The following is a 23,849-nucleotide window of genomic DNA, read 5'->3' on the forward strand; positions in this document are numbered from 1 at the left end:
CAGATAAGAGAGTTCGGTCTTGAGAACGGAGAGATATTGTTTCCTGGCTCTCCTGAGGGTGGCCACACACTTGTTTCGGGCTTTGTGAAAGGAAATGAGATTTCCTTCCGTTGGATTTGCTTTCCAGGAGACGAAGGCAAGTTGTTTCTGGGCAACAGCCTCACCACAAGATTCCGTGTACCATGGACGGGAGGAAGGGTATGACAACTGAAGACGAGATGGGATAAATCTGTGCATGAGAGAGAGCAATTTACTTTGGAAGAATTCGCAGGATGAGTTGATGTCAGAGGTGGTAGAGATGGGAGACCAGTCCAGATGATTGATGGCTGCTTGAAGACCGTGCCAGTTGGCCTGAGTGAAATGCCAGACTCGTCGAGGCTGAGCAGGCTCCCTGAGTGTTCTGTTCTTGGAGGCTCAAACGAAAGAAGTAATCAAAACGAGAGTGAGAATTGCTTTGCAATGCATGTCCCCTACCGATGTGATATTTTCTAAGTCCAAAAAGGGCATAACTCGGTGAAAAATTGAAGAGATGCCCTGAAACTTGAACTTGTTCTGTAACTTGTCGTAATAAAGCCATGTACCAAGTTTCAGTTAAATGTGTTTATAGTGAATGGGAAAAGGCTGAAAAAAAACAAACAGGTGAGTCTGATGGATGGACAGACAGACGGTGAGTAAACCCATAGGAACCGGTAGGGGACTAATAATGTGATCCAGCAACTTTTCTCAAAAGATGAGCCAATTTTTCGAATTTGAGAGAGACAGTTGAAAAACTTGTGAATGTGGACCAGTCTGCTTCCGGAGGTCTTCACTGTCATTCTTGGTGGGGACCACTTCACGGGTCATTTAATTATATATATATATATATAAATTAAATAAAATAATAAATAACTCTTGGTGGAATCCCTTTTGAGACCAACTACAAACCCCCATTACTTGGAAACCCATACCACTGCATATTCACACCAAAATGCCTGTGAGATTTGCTGCACAATACCAATGGTATCGTTTGTGTTGCCCATCAGGTGCTCTAATGTTGACCTAACAAGCACCTATTAATGTAAGTGTTCTCACGAACTTTCGAGCAGAAGTTTCATGAGATTTGGTATCGTCAGACATTATGCTTTCGGTACCATATAGCAAATCTGGCCTCCAAAGCCATCCGTGGCCTGGGCATCCTCCATTGTTCCAAGTCATTTATTGGAAAATAAGTGCTACTCACAGCCTACAAGGCCATATTTCCGTAGCTCATGGGGACAATACAGAAACACAAGGTCAGTTGCTGTCATGTCGCAGACAGATCAGTTGCCTCCTCTTTTTTTTTTTTTTTTTTTTTACCACCTCTCCTCTGGTCTTGTTGCTTCTGTTCTCTCAGGCATCTGACCCTCCTCAGCTCCTCCAAGATGTTTATATACATTCTCCCAGGAATCCTCTTCTGGTTAAACTCTCAAAATCATGCCAGTTTACTGCGCATCTCCAATCCTTTGTTCCTTTTCTCGTGCTTGTGGAACCACCTTCTGGAAACTGTTCAATTGCACTCTTCCTGCCATGTCTTCAAGAAAGTGGTGCACTACCATCTCATGTCACCTCCCATCCCTACCTGATCTTTTCTACCCCTATTAACCCAACCCTCTTACTTGCAGTTTACTATGTTTCCTCCACTCCTCCCTTCTTCCCCTTGTTTGTTGTATCCAACTGCTGCATTCATTATCAGGAAGTTGCCATTATGCCATTGTCTCCTCGCTCTTCCATGAGGCTGTTTTTTTTTTTGTTTGTTTTTTTAAATTCAAATAATATGTTATTCCAAGCCGAGGATTGCAGATTGCTCATGTGTTGAGAAATTTGATATTTCTAACTGGCATATTTTCCCATTCGTGATCCTGCATACTTTCTCTTTTGATTGTGGCATGGTATGATGTACAGTGCATTCAGAAAGTATTCAGACCCCTTCACTTTTTTCACATTTTGTTATGTTGCAGCCTTATGCTGAAATCGTTCAAATTCATTTTTCCCCTCATCAATGTACACCCAATACCCCATAATGGCAAAGAGAAAACAGGATTTTAGAAAGTTTTGCAAATTTATTAAAAAGAAAAAACTGAAATATCACATTGACATAAGTTTTCAGACCCTTTGCTATGACAGTTGAAATTTAGCTCAGGTGCCTCCCATTTCTCTTGATCATCTTTGAGATGTTTCTACACCTTGATTGGAGTCCACCTGTGGTAAATTCAATTGATTGGACATGATTTGGAAAGGCACACACCTGTCTGTATAAGGTCTCACAGCTGACAATGCAAATCAGAGCAAAAACCAAGCCAAGTACAAGTATGTATAATATATATTACTAGCGGGGTCACCCGTGGGAATCCCACGGGCATGGATGTGTGTGACATTTCGACATATTGAGTTAGATGCTGCACATTCATTTTTACAAAATGGTTACTGGCAAGTCATCAGATCCAGAAATGGTGTAATGAACACAATTTATTTATTTCACATAATATGTGACCCCTCACTCCTCTCCACCTGACACTCTCCTGTCTCCACCTGACACTCTCCTCTCTCCACCTAGCACTCCTCTCCTCTCCAATCCCTCACATTCCTCTCCTTTCCAATCCCTCACCTCTCCAATCCCTCACACTCCTCTCCTCTCCAATCCCTCACATGCCTCTCCAATCGCGCCTCACACTCCTCTCCAATCGCTCCTCACACTCCCCTCCAATCGCTCCTCACTCTCCTCTCCAATCGCTCCTCACTCGCCTCTCCAATCGCTCCTCACTCGCCTCTCCAATCGCTCCTCACTCGCCTCTCCAATCGCTCCTCACTCGCCTCTCCAATCGCTCCTCACTCGCCTCTCCAATCGCTCCTCACTCGCCTCTCCAATCGGCTTTCCCCATCTCGTTTCTCTCGTTTTTCTCCCGTCTCGTTCTTTTTCTTGCTCCAAATCGGCCCGTCTCGCCCGTCGGCCCGTCGGAATCGGAAATCGGCCCGTCTTGCTTTCGTGCTTGCGCGTAAATAAATTGTGTTCATTACACCATTTCTGGATCTGATGACTTGCCAGTAACCATTTTGTAAAAATGAATGTGCAGCATCTAACTCAATATGTCGAAATGTCACACACATCCATGCCCGTGGGATTCCCACGGGTGACCCCGCAAGCTTGCATTGACGTTCGTCGATGGACTCGTTCGCCCGTCTCATTCGTTTTCTTGCTACATTCTGTTCAAGTTTGCGTTCTTCATCGAGCGTCTCATTCATTTTGGAAATTGAAGTTTCCACGCAGCGCATGAATTGTCACGATCCTCAAGAGGAATTTGTCTCGTAATCATCAAATGATAAATGGCAAGTAAATTATATTGTGGAAAATTAAAGATTTCAAATAAACCTATTTAAAGTGAATGCGCACATAACTAATTTAAAAAACGAAGAAATATCTCTCGGTAATTTCCTGAAACATATTTTACTTCCGGATAATAATGTTGAATGAAATAAAAACGAAGAAATATATGTTGGCATCATTGTTGACGTTTTTGTGGCGACTGTCATCAAACGAAAAAGTAATATATCTTAACGGAAAAGCAAAAGCGAAATTTTAATATATATCGACACGTTGCCGTCGGTGTCATGTTGGGCGGTGTAAGATACACCATTACGCGATTTTTAAAAATATATCTCTGCATTTTCCCGCGTGTGTGGAATGTTCTCAATTATTGCTGACACCGAGTCTAAAACCATCGATAAAAATGAAATCATATGGTGAGTTAGATTGGAGATAAAGGCGTGAGAGAGACTCAATTGCCTTGAAGTTACAGGCGTTTGAGAATTCGTTTCGTTCTATAAACGGCAACTTTCATCGGATTTTCTTCCCGTTTTTTTTCAACCGAGTCTAAAACTATGTTAGCGACTGTGAAAAATGAAATGATATATCGAATTTGATTTGAAATAAAACTGGGAGAGAGAGCAAGACACCACGGGCCTACAAAACAGGCCTCAAAGCTATGCGAGTTAATAAAATGGTGGATATTTGTTTATAATTATATGAAGCCACTCCCAGAATGGGTGGAGCTATGGGTGGAGCTACTCTGCAAACCGAGTAAGCCACACCCCGGACAGACACCCAACAGACAGATAGACAGACAGACAGACAGAATCATCTACGGCTATTATAATATAGATAAAAGGAGCCGTGTCTGTCTGTCTGTCCGTCTGTCTGTTTGTGGTGTTATAACTTGAGAACGGATTAACGGATTTCAATAAATCCAACTATGGTGGATTCGGGTAACTCCCGGCAATGTTTGTGATCCAAAAAAAACCTTTTTTCTTTTTCTTTTTCTTTTATGGGTACATGGACACACGTGTCAGAACTGCAAATGCCAATGTGTGACGTTGGTTATCCCTGCACGGAGAGCAGGATCTCCCAGGAATCCTTCTTTGTTAACTTGAGATCGCATTTCAATGAAACCACTCTCAGGAAGTAAATATAACCACCTATCCATCTCCCTACAAAGATGCTTTATCCATCACGTTGATTCCAAATCTCCACGAATCTCCACGTATCCAAATCATACAAATCATACTCATTTACATTTAAAAAACAACTCTTTCTCCTTCATCATCATCTTCTTCACATATAATAATTCCAAGTCTCATTTAATCTCGTTTCTCATATCGATTCGATTCAGCAAATGCTTGCTATATTCAATAGTGTCCATTCCATTCTTCAATATTTCCATTTTAATATCGCCCTGTCAAACACCATTTCCGAATATACACCGCCTATCAAAGCATCACAAAGTAGGTCGCTCTGCAGTATACTTACAACACCAAAAAAATTAGTGTTCCCGTCAGGATAGCGACGGGTCTTATATTCTAGTGATCACTAGAGAAATACCCGTGCTACGCACGGGTGGGAGGCCAGAAGCAAACAGGCAATGCAGATACGGTGAATGCTAAAGCATGAAACCAATAAATTCCACATTCCTGTAGCACCTTCAGTCGCACGTCAGACATGGACAGCAAGTTCGTGAAGAACTTCCATGAAAAACGTACCCGTTCGCAAACAAACTGGTACGTTCACGTATAGAAACATCGATCGTAAACAAGATCGAGATCGAGGTGATCGAGATTTAACGGACTTTTTTTTTTTTTTTTTGTATACAAGATCGAGGCTCGTGTAAGAGCTAACATCAATCACAAAACAAAAAAACCGACACAAAACATACAATAAAGGGAGCGGGAGACAAGATGGGGAGAGAGAGGGAAGCACACAAGTACAACAGCAGAGAACAGGGACATCGGAAATTGTTTATATAAATGTTTATATATGTTTATATAAATCGTTTAAAAAAAAAAAAGCCTTCAATTTCCGATATTTAGCCTTTTCATTTGGGCCTCCCAATTGAAGCCCCGCCCGTAGGGCGGGTACCGTTGCTCGACGGAAGAAGACGTCACAATGAGAACAATGAACGTCATGCAAACGCGAATGTTATGCAGGAGTCCAAACCTGAGAATGCTGGAGACTAAAACTGAAATTGGGAAAACTAAATCGCCTATTTTACTCCTGGGGATCCCAGGATTACCCACCGAAAATATCTTTGCGATCGGTTCAGCATTTTTTATGGTACCTTCGAACGGACAGACAGACAGACAGACAGACAGACAGACAGACATTTGGTGAATTATAGTAAGATGTAATAATGTGGGCGGAGACATATCGGTCGACGTCAAGAGTGCTGTTCTTATATCACTGGAGTAAATTTTAATATGGTTAAAAAAACAATATTGAATAACAGGAACTATATTTTCCACAGGTGCAAACACACTTGGAGAACCCTACTACATACCATGTGCAGCAGGCTCAACAACAACAGGTGAAGCAGTTCTTGTCCACAACACTGGGGAATAAGGTAGCAAGCCAAGTTCTCACCCGTACTCATTTCCCAGCACTTCATGCTGCTGCTGTTGGCCCGAGTTCTGCACCAGCGCTAGTTGAAGCACCTCAAGCCCAACAGGCAGTTGCTGTCCCCCATCCGGTTACCGTCTCCCCACATAGCTCGACATCAAGCCATGTCGTCAGCTCGGCACCCAACAGCCCAATGGCCATGCTCAACTTGAGCTCCAATAATGAGAAGGAGGTATGCTTCTTTATCAAGTCAATGCTTATTTTGACAATTTATTTATTATTAGTTGGACTTATTTAGTCAATGCTAATTTTTGACATTTTAAAATCTTCTTATTGATATTTCAAAACAAAACAGACAGATGAGTACTAAAAGATGGAAACTGATAGATAACCATTCAGCATTGACATAAAACCACAAAGCCATCTCATGGTCTTGTGACAATGAAGCCTATGGTGCTGTACCTTGCCATCCATTAATATCAATGTTCTGGTTGAAACATTGGACTTCCTGAAACGTTTTGCGGTTTTTTTTGGACGAAAACATAATTGGTTGTGCTTTTGGGTTTTCTACTCAGCAATTCGTATTTTTGTGTCGATAGAAACCCGTGTTTCTTCCTTTAAAGTCGTAGTCTTGTGAAGAGATCTGTACAGGTATCACTTGCATTGACATTGTACTTTATTTTGCATTAATTTCATAGACATTGGTAGACATTAGACAAACCAATACAGTAAACACAATTTGCACGTGGGACTCCACCATCATGAGCTGCAGATAGTGGACAGAAAATGGAAACGCCAATGTAAAGTCACTTAATAGGGCGTTGGGCCACCACGTGCGGCCAGTACGGCCTGTATGTGACGTGGCATAGAGTCCAGCAGCGTCTGGAATTCTGCAGGAGGGATGCGGCACCATTCTTCTATGAGGAAGTCAATCAACTCACACCTGTTTGATGGAGGTGGAAAATGCTGCATCAGGTGTCATTCCAGAATATCCCATAAATGCTCGATTGGGTTCAGATCTGGTGACTATGAAGGCCATGACATGAATAACATCAGTGTCATGCTCAGCAAACCATTGGGTGACCACTCATGCTCTGTGGATGGGGACATTGGGGGGGAGGGGGTAGGGGTGGTTGGTCTCCTCTTGCACCAATGCTAGCCATATTTATAGACAACCAGGCCTGTGTAGCATTTTTTAAATATGACTCTAAGCATGCTGGGATGGTATTTGCTTAATTAACACATGGGGGCCACACCTGTGTGGAAGCCGTTGCTTGGTGTCCCTAAATTTACTTACCCAGGTGTCTCCATTTTCTTTGTCCACTACCTGTATGTAATGACATTGGGCATGCCATACACTTCTATGCCTAACTTCTTTTCTACCAGCTGCTAATCCACCCGGATGGCTATTTTAAACTGATTTTATTCCACAAAATAACACATCAGCTCAGAGGTGAGTACATTGCCATCTGAGCTATCTTTTCATCCCTGATGTGCACATTACACGCGTTTTGTTAGGGCTATGAATTTAGAATTCGATACCATATGCGTTGCTATGAAAGTATTCACAGATTTAATTGCCTTTACTGCTGCCTGACAAAATATTGTTGCAACAGCACAATTATTCTGGAATCATTCCCCATTGTAATCCTTTCAAAGTGTTCATGGAAAGCCTATGATTCAGCTTCAACGCATTAAACGTCATTAGTTCTCAAAAGCAAAGCATGGTCAGGCCTGGTTATTAGTTTGATTGAATACGAGAGGCAGCAGGATCTGATCGGGCCCAATGGCCTCCTCCTCCTGTAGTCTTTCTCTTTATATCCTAATGTAAACTTTAATTCCAATTTCACTTGTGTTGGCCATTTTATTAGAGATTGTCTGTTTTTAATTTTGTTTTTGATAAGGATTCTTAGAGATCAATACTATTATTGTTACTTCAATATTGTTGTACGAAAAATATTGTTTGGATGATTGCAGATGGAGGATGTCATAGATGACATAATCAGCCTGCAGTCGAGCTTCAATGATGATGGGCTTGGTATTGTGCTTGAGCCTACGGTCACGCTGCCTCTCTCCAGCACGGTGCGTTTTGTTCAGTGGCCTTCCATGAGCCGAAGATGAAATGATGTACATCGAGCATGCCCTGGATGTCTTGGGTTTTCTTGAATAGTCGAACAATGTATGTTCACCTTTTAAAGCCATAATTATTGTGGAATTTTTTTTGGATAACTATGGGTATAATTTCTATAGCGTTTTTGACAACTTTGTAGCAAAATATGCGTTGGAATTTAATGCAAATATATGCAAAATGGCATGCAATAAAGAGAGGAATTTAAATCGAAGCTCTGCGTTGGGTTATTACGTGCCATTGAAATGCATGCTTGACTGCGGGGCTAAATTTCACAATGTAGGACCATTTCAACTCTGCCTATCGACACTGTGATCTCTTGTGAAGCAGTTTCAAAGCTTTCTACCCCTCTCCCCCCAAATTGAGATGTTTAAATATTCATCGACGTAATTTAAAAACATTTCACAATTTGCTAAATGGTATTAAAAAAACCATTTTTCAATTTAAGTGTTAAGACTCATGGAAGAGTTTGTTCCAATAGGTTCCTATTGCGCCCGAGTGTTCGGACTCTTTTTAAGCTAATTGAACAAAGTTGACCTTTTCACCTTTGCAGATATATTCTGGGGCTTCACAGGTTGGCGAGATTTTTATGCTTCCTCCAACTAGGACACTAGGTGGATGGAGCATAACTTAGTATGCTAATAAACCCATAGTTTTATACCGCTTCAAACAGAATGGCCAATCAATACAGGAAATGGGCTGCTGAGGGTGTTGTGGATACAGTACCGCATCACAAGTATCAGAACGATGGTCGCTATACAAGCACATTGTGCATATCCACTACAATAGACTAAGCTGTAACACAGTACTATTGTATTTCACGTACCTGTTTGGGCCTTATTGGAACTTGTATGGTGAAGTATACAATGGAGCATGAGAAGCACTCATGAAAGAACCCATCGGCTTTAACCCATCTGTAACAGCTCCGAGATTCTCCTCGGGAATGCAGGCTCCATATGCGGCCCTCCTCCTTCCCTTTCTGGCATTATTTTGTTTGAACTGGTCTTTTAGTTGAGGTGCAAGATCCATAAATTAAGTTGCAAAAACCATTGTTATTGGCAGTCAAGAGCCAAATTCCAGCACCAAAGTTCAACACCAAAGTTAAAATACCAAATCTAAAAAGCAAAGCTAAAAAGGAGATGTTAAATGTCCAAATCAAAGCAGAGAGAAGTACTACACAAGCAAACTATCACACAAGCACGTAACCATGAAAAAAACGTAATAGTATTTTTGAAACACTTTTAGAACAAAGGTGCACAAATTAAATGGTGGCAGCTATGTAAGATGAAATGATGTACATAGAGCATTCCCTGGATGTTATTAACATATTCTCAATGTTTCAACGAGATTCCAATGCAATCATAACAGGCCAAACCCTAACCATAACTCTAACAGGTCAAACAGGCAATCAAATCAAACAGGTCAAACAATCAAAACAGGCAATCAAACAGGTCAAACAGGCAACAGGTCAAAAACACAATAACAGGCCAAACCATAACCATAACTCTAACAGGCCAAACCCTAACCATAGCTCTAACAGGCCAAACCCTAACCATAGCTCTAACAGGCCAAACCCTAACCATAGCTTGAACAGGCCAAACCCTAACCATAGCTCTAACAGGCCAAACCCTAACCATAGCTCTAACAGGCCAAACCCTAACCATAGCTCTAACAGGCCAAACCCTAACCATAGCTTGAACAGGCCAAACCCTAACCATAGCTCTAACAGGCCAAACCCTAACCATAGCTCTAACAGGTCAAACCCTAACCATAGCTCTAACAGGCCAAACCCTAACCATAGCTCTAACAGGTCAAACCCTAACCATAGCTCTAACAGGCCAAACCCTAACCATAGCTCTAACAGGCCAAGCTCTAACAGGTCAAACACTAACCATACCTCTAACAGGTCAAACAGGCAATCAAATCAAACAGGTCAAACAATCAAAACAGGTAATCAAACAGGTCAAAGAGGCAACAGGTCAAAAACACAATAACAGGCCAAACCCTAACCATAACCCGAACAGGTCAAAAACCCTAACCCGAACAGGTCAAAAACCCTAACCCGAACAGGTCAAAAACCCTATCCCGAACAGGTCAAAAACCCTATCCCGAACAGGTCAAAAACCCTATCCCGAACAGGTCAAAAACCCTAACACTAACAGGCCAAAAATAAAGCCAAACTTAAACCCATCCTGACCAAACCTGAAAAGGCCATACCCTAACATCTCTCCAAGCAACATTAACCTCAGCGCTAACAACCATCACATTCACTCTAGAAGTTGGACAGATGCAGATGCAGCACGTATGCAGTGTTAAACACACGCACGGATCCGGGAAGTTTAAAATGGTTGCTGTAAAAAATAGTGGTGGGGGGAAGGGGAAGCTAATCTTACTATAATTCACCAAATGTCCGTCCGTCTGTCCGTTCGAAAGTACCGCAAAAACGGCTCAACCGATCACAACTATATTTTGGGTGGGTAATCCTGGGACGCCCTGGAGTAAAATAGGCTATATTGTTTTCCAATTTTTCCAAGTTTTCCAATTTTCCAGTTTTTCCAAACACGATGGAATAATATTTACCGATATGAACAGTGATGTGGCTTTTATTGAAATTCTACAAATACTGTTTAGATTTTGATGAGAATTACGAACCTGCAGCGAATCCGGAAGTGGACAGATTACGCAATGCGCTGGTTTGATAATATCCCAATACAACCGTCATTCAATCGTAATGTTAAATCGTTAAAAGTTAATCGTGTTAATCGTTTTGTTAAAGTATCAATTGATGATTGGAATTGAGTGAATACAATTACGATTTTGAATTTGTAATTGTGTTCACCCAACCGTACGGATCTTCACATCAGGATTTAAACATTTGTTTATGTCATGAATGTTGTTAAAAGTTAATTTTTTATATTAATGTTATTTAATTTGTGATTGGAGTTATGCTGTTTGGAATGAAAAAAAGAGATATCGAGTTCAAGTGAATGACGGAATGCCGTGATGGTTTCTACTTTCTAAACATGAATTCGCGGATCGCCATATGCAGATTCGCCATTGACTGGGTATGGAACAAACGTACCCGTTTGTTTGCGAACGGGTACATTTTTCATGGAAGTCCTTCATGAACTTGCTGTCCATGTCTGACGTGCGACTGAAGGTACTACAGTAATGTGGAATTTATTGGTTTCATGCTTTAGCATTTGCCGTTTCTGCATTGTCTGTTTGCTCCTGGCCTCCCACCCGTGCTTAGCACGGGTACCCTCACTAGTTGTTAATAATTGAGGGAGGGGTATTGTACAACTGAGTAAATAGAATACTATACTGTCAAATTTACAGAATATTACACCTAAAATCCTATATAATCTATATCAATAACATGTCCATGTGTGTCTCATTGTTTATTATCTCTCCTGTCTCACTGACACATCATCACTAAGCTTTGTAAGCATAATTACCCCGTGCATGTGAAGCGGAAAGCAGGGTTAATGTAAGGTATCTCAACGGACTACGATCGATTGTTGCACATTTATTGACTCTGCAGATACAGGCCCGATTAACCCCAGCACTGTCCGAGCTGAGCCGTAACTTCCGGAAACGGAAATAAACCCACGGTCATGGCGTCGGGATAAAACGGGGAATATTTGCACCATCATACATGACATCCTCCCCTTCAAGTCCAAAATTACCAAGAGCAATACATGCTAGATTTCCAAAATTGACATTCCAAAAGCAATATTTCCAAAAACATGTGACAATATGTGTGCAAACAAAAGCAAGTGGACACGGGAATAATTCTGCCCCTGTGTGTGTCAACGTGAAGATAGAACATGTGTCAACGTGAAAAAGCATCTTCAGAGATTCAAACGGTCGGGTGCTTTTCTCTCGCGCATTGAGCGTCGCGGTGGACCAGTGGATACAGAGTCCGAGGTGATTCCTTTGGTCTCTACGAAGGGTGTAGCATTCGCAGTGGTTTTCGGGGCATCCGAGCCAGCTGGAGCGCCCACTACGATCTCCGGCAGTGGCGGGTCGAACTGTTTTTCTGTCTGTGACGATCCTGCAGGCTCTATCGACTGACAGTGACGGTCGGTTATGTGGTCCTGATGTCGACGAATTTTGCGGTCGTCCTGCAGGCGAATCATGCAGGACAGTGGACCTGGCTTCTCGATGATGTCCCCTGGTAGCCACGTCGCACCTGCACCAACATTTTGGGCAAACACTGGATCTCCAATGTTAATACAGCGACTGTTGGACAACTTATCGTTCACCAACTTTTGATTAAGCTGGCTCTGATAAACATTTGATGATATGTCTGGTTTGAGATTGTCAATTGTCGGTCACAGGTGTGTCATTTCATCAATAACTCAGACAGAGCTGCACCGGTTGTTGATTGTGGCGTGATGCGGTATTTGAACAGGAGACAAGACAGCTTTGTTTCCAGGTTTCCCTCCTGAAGTTTCTGCAATGCAGATTTGATGATTCCCACGAATCGTTCGGCCAAGCCATTTGAAGCCTGGTGATGTGGGCTGACAAACATATGTTTGATGCCGTTCCGACGTGTGAACTCGGCGAACTCGGAACTGGAAAAACACGTACCGTTATCATTCACGATCATCCTGGGCAGACCATGAGTGGCGAAACAGCGTCTGAGTTTTTCGATGACAATGGCTGATGTAGTACCACGCGTCACATAGGCATCGATCCATTTTGTGTGCGCGTCCGTGATTATTAGAATCATGCTGCTATTAATAGGCCCGGCATAATCGAGATGTAGGCGATGCCACGGTTCGCTGGGCCATTCCCAGAGATGCAGTGGCGCTTTTGCAGATGTATTCCGGGTGCTCTGGCAGGAGTAACAATGTCGAACATGATGTTCGATATCAGCATCAAGATTCGGCCACCACACATAGTTTCTAGCGAGTGACTTCATCTTCACAACCCCGGAGTGACAGTCATGGATTTCATCCATGACCCTGGAACGCAGATTTTCCGGGATCACGACACGACATCCCCAGAGTAGGCAACCATTTTCCACGGTGAGCTCGTTTTTACGTGCTTTAAAAGTCGCAAAAGCTGGGTCACCCTCAGGTAGCAAATGCCATCCAAGCTGCACAGCCTGGACAGTTCTGGACAGAATGGGGTCTCGTCGAGTATGGGTGCGGATCTGTCCAGCGTCGACAGCACAATCTTCCAGATGATCCATCAGTGCGATAATGGATCCTGGTGTACGCGAATCATCAACGGATTCTGGAAGGGGTAACCGACTCATGGCGTCTGCATTTGTGATATTTATGAACCAGGCTTATAAAATATGGTGTAGTCATAAGCAGCGAGAAACAGGGACCATTTGATTATCCTGGGTGGTAGGTAGTGTGTCAGACATCGCCTTAGTAGGGCCAAACAGACTGATCAGCGGCTTGTGATCAGTGCGAATCGTGAAATGATGTCCAAGAAGGTCCTGGCGAAATTTGCTAACGCAGAAAACAATTCCGAATCCTTCCTTGTCAAGTTGGGAATAGTTCTTCTCTGCTGGGGACAACGTTCTGGAAGCAAATGCAACAGGTCTTTCCGTACCATCAGGCATTATCATGTGTGATCATACACTCCCCACTCCATACCGACAGGCATCACATGTCAGCACAAGATCCTTCTCTGGATCAAAATGAACGAGAACATTGGACGATTTGAGCAGATCCTTGGACGTCTGGAATGCTGATTGTTCAGTGGACCCCCAGCTCCAGGAGACTCCTTTCCTCAAAAGACGATGAAGGGGGCTCAAAACGTCGGTCACATTCGGGATGCAACGACCATAGAACTGAACCAAACCGAGGTATGACTTCAATTCGGTTACGTCTCGTGGAGCAAGAGCATCCTTGATAGCTCGGACGTTCTCATCTGTCAGGTGTAGACCCTCGGCATCAATCGTATGACCCAGGTACGTGACCGATGGCACCATAAACTTGCACTTGTCTCGACGCAAACGTAGGCCGGATTCCGAAATCTTCTTCAGAACTCTATCCAGGTTTTGTGGATGTTCAGCATCTGTACGACCAGTAACCAGAATATCATCCTGGTAGCAAACGACGTTGCGTTCGGCGGCAAACAAACTGTCCATGACACGTTGATAAATGCCAGGTGCAGATTTCACTCCAAAACTGAGTCGGTGGTACCTGTACAACCCACGATGCGTGTTGATGGTAAGATACTGTTTCGAATTCTCATCCAAGCGGAGCTGTAGATAGGCGGATTTGAGATCGAGTTTAGTAAAAGTCTTGCCTCCCGTGAAATGAGCGTAGAGGTCTTCGATCCTCGGGATTGGATATTTGTCCAATGAAGAACACTTGTTCACAGTCATTTTATAATCTCCACATATGTGGATGGACTGATCCGATTTTGTGACCGGAATGATGGTCGCCGCCCATTCGGCGTACTGAATTTGCTCGATGATACCCAGATTTTCAAGATGATCCAGTTCCTTGTCAATCCGCTCCCGCAGGGCGAAAGGGACTGGGCGAGCGCTGCAAAATATAGGATTGGCATCCCAGTCAACACTGAGTTTAGCTGTATGTCCTTTCAAGGTTCCAAGCTCATCCTTGAAGACATCCGGGTACGTACATTTTTGAGTGTGTATGCTGCGGTAGCAGAAACGTTGGCTGCCCAGAGTTGATGAATGCCTTTCCACTTCAGTTGAATTATGCTCAACCAGTTCCTGCTTAGTAAGGAAGGGCCCTTTCCAGGAATGACGATCAGGGATAGGTGAAACTCGTAGCCCACACTGACGTCACATGCATCGCAAGGAACAATCTTCTCACCTGTATGGGTGGAGAGTCCATAGGTTGTAGGTTTCAGGTGGGGTCAGTCAGCATCACTCCACAGGTTTGTGAAAACAGCATGGCTGATGAGCGAGACAGCCGCACCAGTGTCGACCTCCATTTACAATGGTCGATTATTGACGACAACCGTGGCAAGAAAAGGGTCCCGCTTATGGCGAGAATCAATATGACACAGGTCTGAGTTGTCGGAAACTGAGCTCACCTGGTCAAGCTCAGGTTCCTCCGAACCAATAAACTGATGAATCTTCTTGTCAGCAGCTTTCTCTTTTCCCGATTTGCAAGTGATGCAAGCTGGAGCAATATGGCCGGTTTTCGAACAGAAATAGCAGGTCGCATCTTTGAACCCACATGTCTCCGGAGGGTGCTTTCCGTTGCACTGAAAACATTTGTTGTGGGTTTGAGACTGCACTGGCTTTTGATGAGGAGACTTGTTCCAACGTTTTGGCTGATCATGATCCAACCGATTCACAGCAGGGCTGGTACCAGACGAGCGAGTGGCACCGATGCTCATAGCGTTGCGTTCAGCACTTTCCATGGAAATGGCGGTGTCTCTGGCATTTTGGAAAGTCAATCTTCTCTCAGCAAGCAGGCGTCTATGAGTGCGGTCATCGGACATGCCAACCACCAGTAAATCACGGAGCATGTCGTCAATCGTGTCCCCAAACTCACACAGATGTGACATGTTTTTGAGGTGTGCAATGAAGTCTGCGATCGACTGACCTTGCTGCTGTCTGCACATGTAAAAATTAAACCGACACAAGATGACTGAAGGAGATGGATTACAATGTTCCTTCAAAGCGGCCTTGAGCTCTGTATACGTGAGCTCCTGGATTGTCCGAGGACGAATCAGGTTTTTAACGAGTGTGAATATCTCTCCCCCGCAAACGGACAGGAAGACGGCCTTCATCCGGGCTTCCGTCGCAATGTCGTTCGTCTCGAAGTAGAAAGACAACCGCTCAGAATACGTGTCAAAATCTCCCTCATGAGGGTCGAATTCATCGATATGGCCGAAAGAAGTCAGAAGAACATCGAGAGTCTAGATGTCTATCCTCGTCGCCATGTAAGGTATCTCGACAGACTACGATCGATTGTTGCACATTTATTGACTCTGCAGATACAGGCCCGATTCACCCCAGCACCTTCCGAGCTGAGCCGTAACTTCCGGAAACGGAAATAAACCCGCGGTCATGGTGTCGGGATAAAACGGGGAATATTTGCACCATCAGACATGACAGTTAAGCAATTTGTTAATGTCCGTCTGTCTGTCTGTCTTATCAGTTTATGATCGTCTATTTATGATTGAGGACTGCTTATTTAAATTGAATGTTTATTTTGAACATTTTCGGCAACGTTCAATATCGGCAACGGTTGCTAGAGTGAGATGTGCATGGAGGAAGTTTCGGGAACTGAGTGGCGTGCTGACGAGGAGGGGAGTGTCGTTGAAGCTGAAGGGAAAGGTGTATGCTGCATGTGTGAGAAGTGTTATGATTTATGGGAGCGAGACATGGGTAATGAACGTAGAGCAGCAACGACGGCTGGAAAGGGTGGAAATGCGAATGGTTCGGTGGATGTGCGGAGTATCGTTGAGAGAGAGGAAGGAAAATGATGAATTGCGAAAGATGATGGGAATAGAGCCTGTGGTGGATGCTGTGAAGAGAAACAGTTTGAGATCGTTTGGTCATGTGTTGAGGATGGGTGAAAGTGACTGGTTGAGAAGAGTGATGGAAATGAATGTAGAAGGAAGTAGAGGACGGGGAAGACCGAGAAAGACTTGGCTAAAGATGGTGGAAGAAGAAATGCGGGCAAGGGGGTTAACAAGGGGAGATGCAGAAAATAGGGCAAAATGGAGAAGATTGTCATGGGGACCGCAAGGCGAACCCCCGCTCTTTTAGGGAAAATGGCCTTAAAATGCATGTTGTTGTGTTGTATTTTGAACATGAATCGGAACATGAACAGGAAAAAAAGTTTTTTGTTTTTTTTTTGTATTTTTTTTAGTTTGCAGTTTTACAGTACTTTGGCTTTGAATTTGTCCCGATTGCAAATGCGCAGAGAGGAGTGAGACAATATTTTTTACTCTGCCTGTCTACCTGGCAGTCAAAGAAAATAGAAAATCATTCCAAACAGGAAACTCTATGTTTTTAAGATAGAAGTTGCATCGCCACCATCACCAAAGACTTATTTTATGATGCAGCAACAGTTTTGTAGAGACATAAAATGTAAAGGATACTTTAAAATATTATGGCCATATATTTTGGAAATCAACAAAGTGAAGTCCATGAAGATCTAATCTATTCAAAAGATATATTCAAAACTTAAATCACCAGTCTTGTTAAATCGCGAATGATGTAATCGATTTCTAAATGATGATGCTTTAATACAGTGGTGTTTCCAAACTGTGGTCCACAGACCTGAGCCATCAGTGGGGTCTCCGCAGAGGCTGCTTACTTTGCCAAATGAGAAATCTGCCTTGGGTTCTTCTTCTTCATCTTTTTCTTCTTCTTCCTTAAGCTTTAATCCCAATAGTTTCATCCCAAAAACGCCTTCTCCATTCTCCTCCGTATCTTTTCTCTCAATCCCTTTTTCTTCAAATCTCCTACCAGACTACATCCCTTCACCATAATCTCTGTCTTCCTCTTCATATTTTCCCTCTATTTGATTAAATCCATACTTCCTTCATTGATTCCTCATCCTTTATTCTCATCGCCTGCCTAAACCACTGCAACCTAGCTTTCTATTCATTTTTGTAGACGTGCAACTCCAGCTCTCTTTCATATCTCCTCATTCCTCAAGCGCTATATCTCCTCATTCCTCAAGAGCAACTCATCTTCTTTCTTTTCTTAAAGGCCATGTTTCTGTACCATACATTATAATCAGCCTGACCACTGTCTGATGGTCCTTCAATGTCCTTGATATTCTTCAATCACAGAAGTCTCCACTAACCTCCACTAACTGCCCTCTTCCTTTAGTGCTGAGCCAAGCTATTTGAATTTGTCAGCTTGTTTCAACCCTTAACCTCTTCTATCTACAATCTCTACAAGAGTTGGTCATAAGGAAGACGCCTATTGTTTTTGGGGTCAAAAGGTCAATAGGTAAACATAGGCCAAAGGTTACCAACTTTGTCAAATTTCTAAAATCCTCAATTTTCATCTGATTGACTTGAAATTTGAAGAGGATTTGCATATCTGGTCACCGAATTCAACCACCAATTATATTTTAGGTCAACATAGGCCAAAAGGTCAACCTAGGCCGAATTTCTAAAATCCTCACTTTTCATCCGATTGACTTGAAAATTTTAGAGGATTTGCATATATGGTCACTAAATTCAACCACCAAGTATTTTTGAGGTCAACATTGGCCAAAAGGTCAACATAGGCCTAATTTCTAAAATCCTCGATTTTCATCTGATTGACTTGAAATTTAAAGAGGATTTGCATATCGGGTCACTGAATTCAACCACTAATTATTTTTGAGGTCAAAAGGATGCTCTACTGAGTGCCATTTTACTTTGTTCTGTTTTGCCAAGTGTTACTCTATGAGTGATTTTTCATTTGTCTGCCAGTCATCGACAGGTCACAATTCTAAACAGATCGTCATGAAACTTTACCAAGTTGTAGAGATAGTCACAACTGAGAAGCCTATTGATTTTGAGGTGAAAGGTCATCTTGAGTTCAAATTTCTAAAATCGCCATTCTTCATAATTGAGTGATCGGGCCAAAAACTATATACAGCATGATATTTCAAAAAGTTGTGGACGACTTATGACAAAACTTGGTGGATGAGTTGGGTCGTAAACTTGAACGTAAACTGTTCAGCCTAGTGGAGGTATGTTCTCTTCTCGAGTGCCATTCTAGTTCCTTCTGTTCAGTTCCTTCATTTGTTCCTTAATTTGTAGATCTGAAAGGTCATGACCAGTGTGCTATTACCGCTTCGTGGGATATGCTTTGCTGTGAATTTTTTTTTTCAGTGATCCTCCTGTAAAGGTCATTCGGGGAAGCCTCCCCTCTTGCTTTATTTAGTTTGTTTAGAAGATTGAGACTCGTGGAAGAGCATAGATAACAAAGAGTATGAACTAACAGTGGGACAACATTTGGACTGAAAAAGGAAGGTAATTCATTCATTCATTCATTACCTCCACCACCGAAAGTGGAGGGTGGTTATGTTTTCACCCATGTCTGTCTGTTTGTCTGTCTGTTTGTCTGTGAACAAGATATCTCAAAAGGTTGTAGACGGATTCGGCCGAAATTTGGCAGAGAGGTTGGGTATATGACAAGGACAAAATCATTCGATTTTGATGAAGATCCGGATTCGGATCCGGCTACCAGAATTTTTAAAGTGATTCTTCACCATTGAGTGATAGGGCCAAAAACGATACATAGCAGGATATCTCAAAAAGTTATAGACGGATTTGGACGAAACTTGGTGGAGACAATGGGGTGTGTGACAAGGACGAATCGATTCGATTTTGGTGAAGATCTGATTATGGATTCGGATATGAGAATTATTTAATTTTCAAGTGATTCTTCACCATTGAGAGATCGGCGAAAAGTGGTATATAACATGATATTAAAAAAGTTATGGATGGATGATTTTGATTAAATGTGATTCTGTATTGTGATTTTTTGGTCTACTCTGGGATACAAAACGTAAACTGTTCTGGCGGAGGTATGCTCTCTACTGAGTGCCGTTCTAGTTTCGTATGCAGCCGTGGGCTGGTGGTTGCATCATTGCTTGCAGCTCGGCTGTTCTGCTGATGCTAGTGCTCCCTGTAGGTCAGAGCATAAATTTGTAATTTGGCCGGGTGCCAGCGATAATGCCTGTTTTCTTCTTGAAGAACAACGTGGGATCTTTACTGTCCACCAACTAATACCGGCAGACGAGAGACAGTTTAACGTCCATCCTATGGGCGGCACATGCATTGATGCCTCGACCTGCCTGTGAGATACCAGGATGACAGTTTATAGCTTGGCCGATATTTGAACTCAGGGTTAGGTTACTCATGGCTCAGGGTTAGGCCATCTCTTGTCCATTCCGCCAGCCCCCAGGAAGGGAATGAACAAACAAGAAAAGAGACAGAGAGGGTGGGAGGAAATACAGTAACTTGTGAGTTATTGATTTGGTTTTGGTATGGTTAATGGGTATATAAAATATTGTAGGCTTGGTGCACCGCCTGGATGGAGGGAGAGGTGATGATGTGAGATGGTGGTGCACCGCCTGGAAAAGACTCGGGGGGAAATGAGAAAAAACTCGTAAGAAAAATCTTGGGGAAAAAAACCCCCAGAAATGAACCACCTTTAGAGGCCATTTTTCCCCGCAGAGCAGGGGTTGGCCGGAAAAAACCCCAGAAATGAACCACCTTTAGAGGCCATTTTTCCCCGCAGAGCAGGGGTTGGCCGGAAAAAAACCCCAGAAATACAATCAGAATATAAAATAAAAAACCCTCAGATCCTGTTGATGATGGCAGTATACCTTCTGATTGGAGGGGAGTGCTGCATGTTTGGTGCATTCCTGAAGTTATAGTTTTGAATTGTCATTTTGAGATTACAATGACAACCCTCTCCTTGTGCCCCTCATTCCTTCTCCACCTCCTTTCTGCCCGACCTGTTTCACTATCCCCACTTAGGTCCCTGCACAGAGCCTGGAGGTATTTGGTGCACAGAGAGTGACCCTTTCTGGCCCAGCACTTACAAGTACTTCCTGCCCTGCCACCATTGCTGTTGTGAAACAGGAACTCTTTGGTTAGCTGGACTTCCTGTTTCTCTGTAATCTACTGAGAATTTGTTTCAAAAGTAGTGTCCTCATTCTGAAGAATTTTCCGACATAAGATTGCTTTTAACACTACAAATGGAAAATAAAATAAAACTCAAGTGGAAGTGCTTCTACATTTTCATTCAGTACTAAACTATTTATTCCATTGACAATCTTATGTAATTTTCAGATTTTTTAATGGAACAATATACCTCCTATGATGAATTGAAATAATTTGGTAAAACTATTGGCTGTAAGATTGTAAGAAGGGCGTAGCTTTTGTGGAGGAAATTAAAGCAGATATTATTGCAGTGACTGAAAAATGTGGAATTGGTGAGGTATCAGCAGCTGAACAATGTTATATGTAGACTGTATAGGAAGTGGTAGGGCGGGGGATGGGTGGGGGGGGGGGGGGGGATGGAGGAGTGTTGTCATTTTGAAATGTAACTTTTAACTCCCTACCTGTTCCTGAATGTACTTGGGAGCAGAATAAATACTGACAACAACATATTATATATAGGTGTTATTTATTACAGTCCAGGCAACTCTATAGCGAACATATTACCATGTTTGTGTTAATTATTATGGCGAACGAAGGCAGGGGAGGTACTGATCATGGAGGACTTTATTTGTTAGGTTATTGACTGGAATCTGATACAGAGGGTTAGCTTAAGTTCTTAAAAGCTTTGGCCTGTTTGCTAACTCGTCACCAGAAATTGGCATGGAGCAGATGTGCTGGTATTGTCACGAGCCTCTCGATAGCATATATATATATATATATATATATATATATATATATATATATATATATATATATATATATATATATATATATATATATATGTATATATATATATATATATATATATATATATATATATATATATATATATATATATATATATATATATATATATATATAGAGAGAGAGAGATATATATATATAGAGAGATATATACATATATATATATATAAAATAAGAATCAAAGGCCAAGGTGTCGACTCCATGGAAACCAACTTCAAGTAAAAAAAACAAGCAAAGTGAGGAAAAAATATCTATATACAGTGCATTCAGAAAGTATTCAGACCCCTTCACTTTTTTCACATTTTGTTATGTTGCAGCCTTATGCTGAAATCGTTTAAATTCATTTTTTCCCTCATCAATCTACACTCAATACCCCATAATGACAAAGAGAAAACAGGATTTTAGAAAGTTTTGCAAATTTATTAAAAAGAAAAAACTGATATATCACATTTACATAAGTATTCATACCCTTTGCTATGACACTTGAAATTTAGCTCAGGTGCCTCCCATATCTCTTGATCATCTTTGAGATGTTTCTACACCTTGATTGGAGTCCACCTGTGGTAAATTCAATTGATTGGACATGATTTGGAAAGGCACACACCTGTCCATATAAGGTCTCACAGCTGACAATGCACATCAGAGCAAAAACCAAGCCATGAGGTCGAAAGAACTGCCTGCAGAGCTCAGAAACAGGATTATGTGGAGGCACAGATTTGGGGAAGCCGACAAAAAAATCTCTGCTGCATTGAAGGTTCCCAAGAGCACAGTGGCCTCCATAATTCTTAAATGGAAGAAGTTTGGAACAACCAGGACTCTTCCTAGAGCGGGCCGCCCGGCCAACCTGAGCAATCGGGGGAGAAGGGCATTGGTAAGAGAGGTGACCAAGAACCCGATGGTCACTCTGGCTGAGCTCCAGAGATAGTGTGGAGGTATTTTTTTTTTTTTTTTTTTTTTTTTTTTGGTATACTGAATCGAGGCTCGTGAAAGAGCTAACATTTATTTCACAAACAAATCAACCAGACAAACAAAATATACAAAAAGAGGGAGCGGAAGACAAGATGGGGAGAGAAGGGGAAGCACACAACCACAACATTTGAGAGCAGGGAGAAGTGTGGGAGGGAGAGGGCTTGGGGGCAGGAGGTGTGGGAAGGGGGGGGGGGGGGGGGGAGAGGTATAAAACACAAGGGGACCGAAATTAGCGGGGGTAGAATAGATCAAGGTTTTGGATGCGGGAGGATAAGAGATGGTGGTGAACAGCTGTTTTAAAGACCTGGAGGGTGGAGTGGGATTGAAGAGAGTGAGGGAGTTTGTTCCAGAGGCGGGAGAAAAGAGGAATGAAGGAGTGAAGGTGAGCAGAAAGTCTTGATTTTGGCAGTTTAACCATAAGAGGGTTGCAGGTAGATCTTGTGCGACCTGTAGGAATATTTGGGGGACAGAGCCCAGAGAGAGCTGGGGTGGCAAGGCCAGAGAGGAGTCGGTAGAAGACGGAAAGACCACCAACCTGCCTGCGGTGAGTGAGTGAAAGGCCCTTGGAGTTAGCTTCATCGCGGGAGATTCCAATGATTCTGAACGCTTTGGTTTCAACAGCGTGAAGACGAGCTAGGTGTGAGGCAGGAGCACCAGACCAGAGGGGAGAGCAGTATTCCATAGAGCTGCGGATGAAAGCCTTGTATGTGGTGAGGAGCTCAGGTGTGCCAAGGAAGGACTTCGCACGACGGAGGATGCCCAGTCGGCGACTGGCTTTGGAGGCCAGATTTGAAATGTGGTTTTCCCAGGAAAGATCATGGCAAATAGTGAGACCCAAAAGCTTGAGTGACAGAACTTCTTGGAGAGGCTTATTCAGAAAGTGGATGGGAGGGTTTTCCAGTCGGTCTTTTCGGAGAGACATCGTAAGAGTGTGAGATTTATCAGGATTGAAAGACATGTTCCATTTGTTTGCCCAGTCTGTGATTTTGTCCAGGTCTGCAGAGAGTGAGGAGGCTGCAGACTGCCGATCTGAGGGGTGAGGAATGGAGCGACAGAGAGTAGAGTCGTCAGCAAAGAGATAGAGAGGATTTTCAAGAGAGTCAGAGAGATCATTGATGAAGACCAGAAAAAGCACAGGGCCCAGAACACTACCTTGGGGAACTCCAGCCTGAACAGGAAGAGGAGATGAGAGAAACCCATTCAGGGCCACACGTTGACTACGACCAGAGAGGAAGTCCGCCAGCCATGCGTGGAGATTTCCATGGATACCAAAGGAGGAGAGTTTGGTGAGCAGAGCAGGTGCCAGACCGTATCGAAGGCACGTGAAATGTCAAGGGAGACAGCTCTAATTTCCTGTTTGGCGTTGAGGACCTCCATCCATTGTTGAGAAAGCAGAAGCAGCATGTCCAGAGTAGAGTGACCAGGTCTGAAACCAAATTGATGATCAGAAATCAAGCCATTGGAGAA

The 23,849-nt window shown here is 42.8% G+C and overlaps 1 protein-coding gene across 1 annotated transcript in view; it reads left to right on the forward strand.

Moving 5' to 3' along the window:
* Positions 1 to 23,849, forward strand: part of LOC137424881 (transcription factor E3) — a 64,991-nt gene that overhangs the window by 12,456 nt on the left and 28,686 nt on the right. Inside the window, exons 2-4 of the mRNA XM_078769098.1 lie at positions 5,811 to 6,134; positions 7,880 to 7,984; positions 20,484 to 20,598. Coding sequence (XP_078625224.1) covers positions 5,811 to 6,134; positions 7,880 to 7,984; positions 20,484 to 20,598 — 544 coding nt within the window. The remainder of the gene's footprint in view (positions 1 to 5,810; positions 6,135 to 7,879; positions 7,985 to 20,483; positions 20,599 to 23,849) is intronic.

Source organism: Myxine glutinosa, unplaced genomic scaffold, assembly GCF_964187855.1.
Source record: "Myxine glutinosa unplaced genomic scaffold, kmMyxGlut1.1 SCAFFOLD_1154, whole genome shotgun sequence".
In the NCBI taxonomy this organism is placed as follows: domain Eukaryota; kingdom Metazoa; phylum Chordata; class Myxini; order Myxiniformes; family Myxinidae; genus Myxine; species Myxine glutinosa.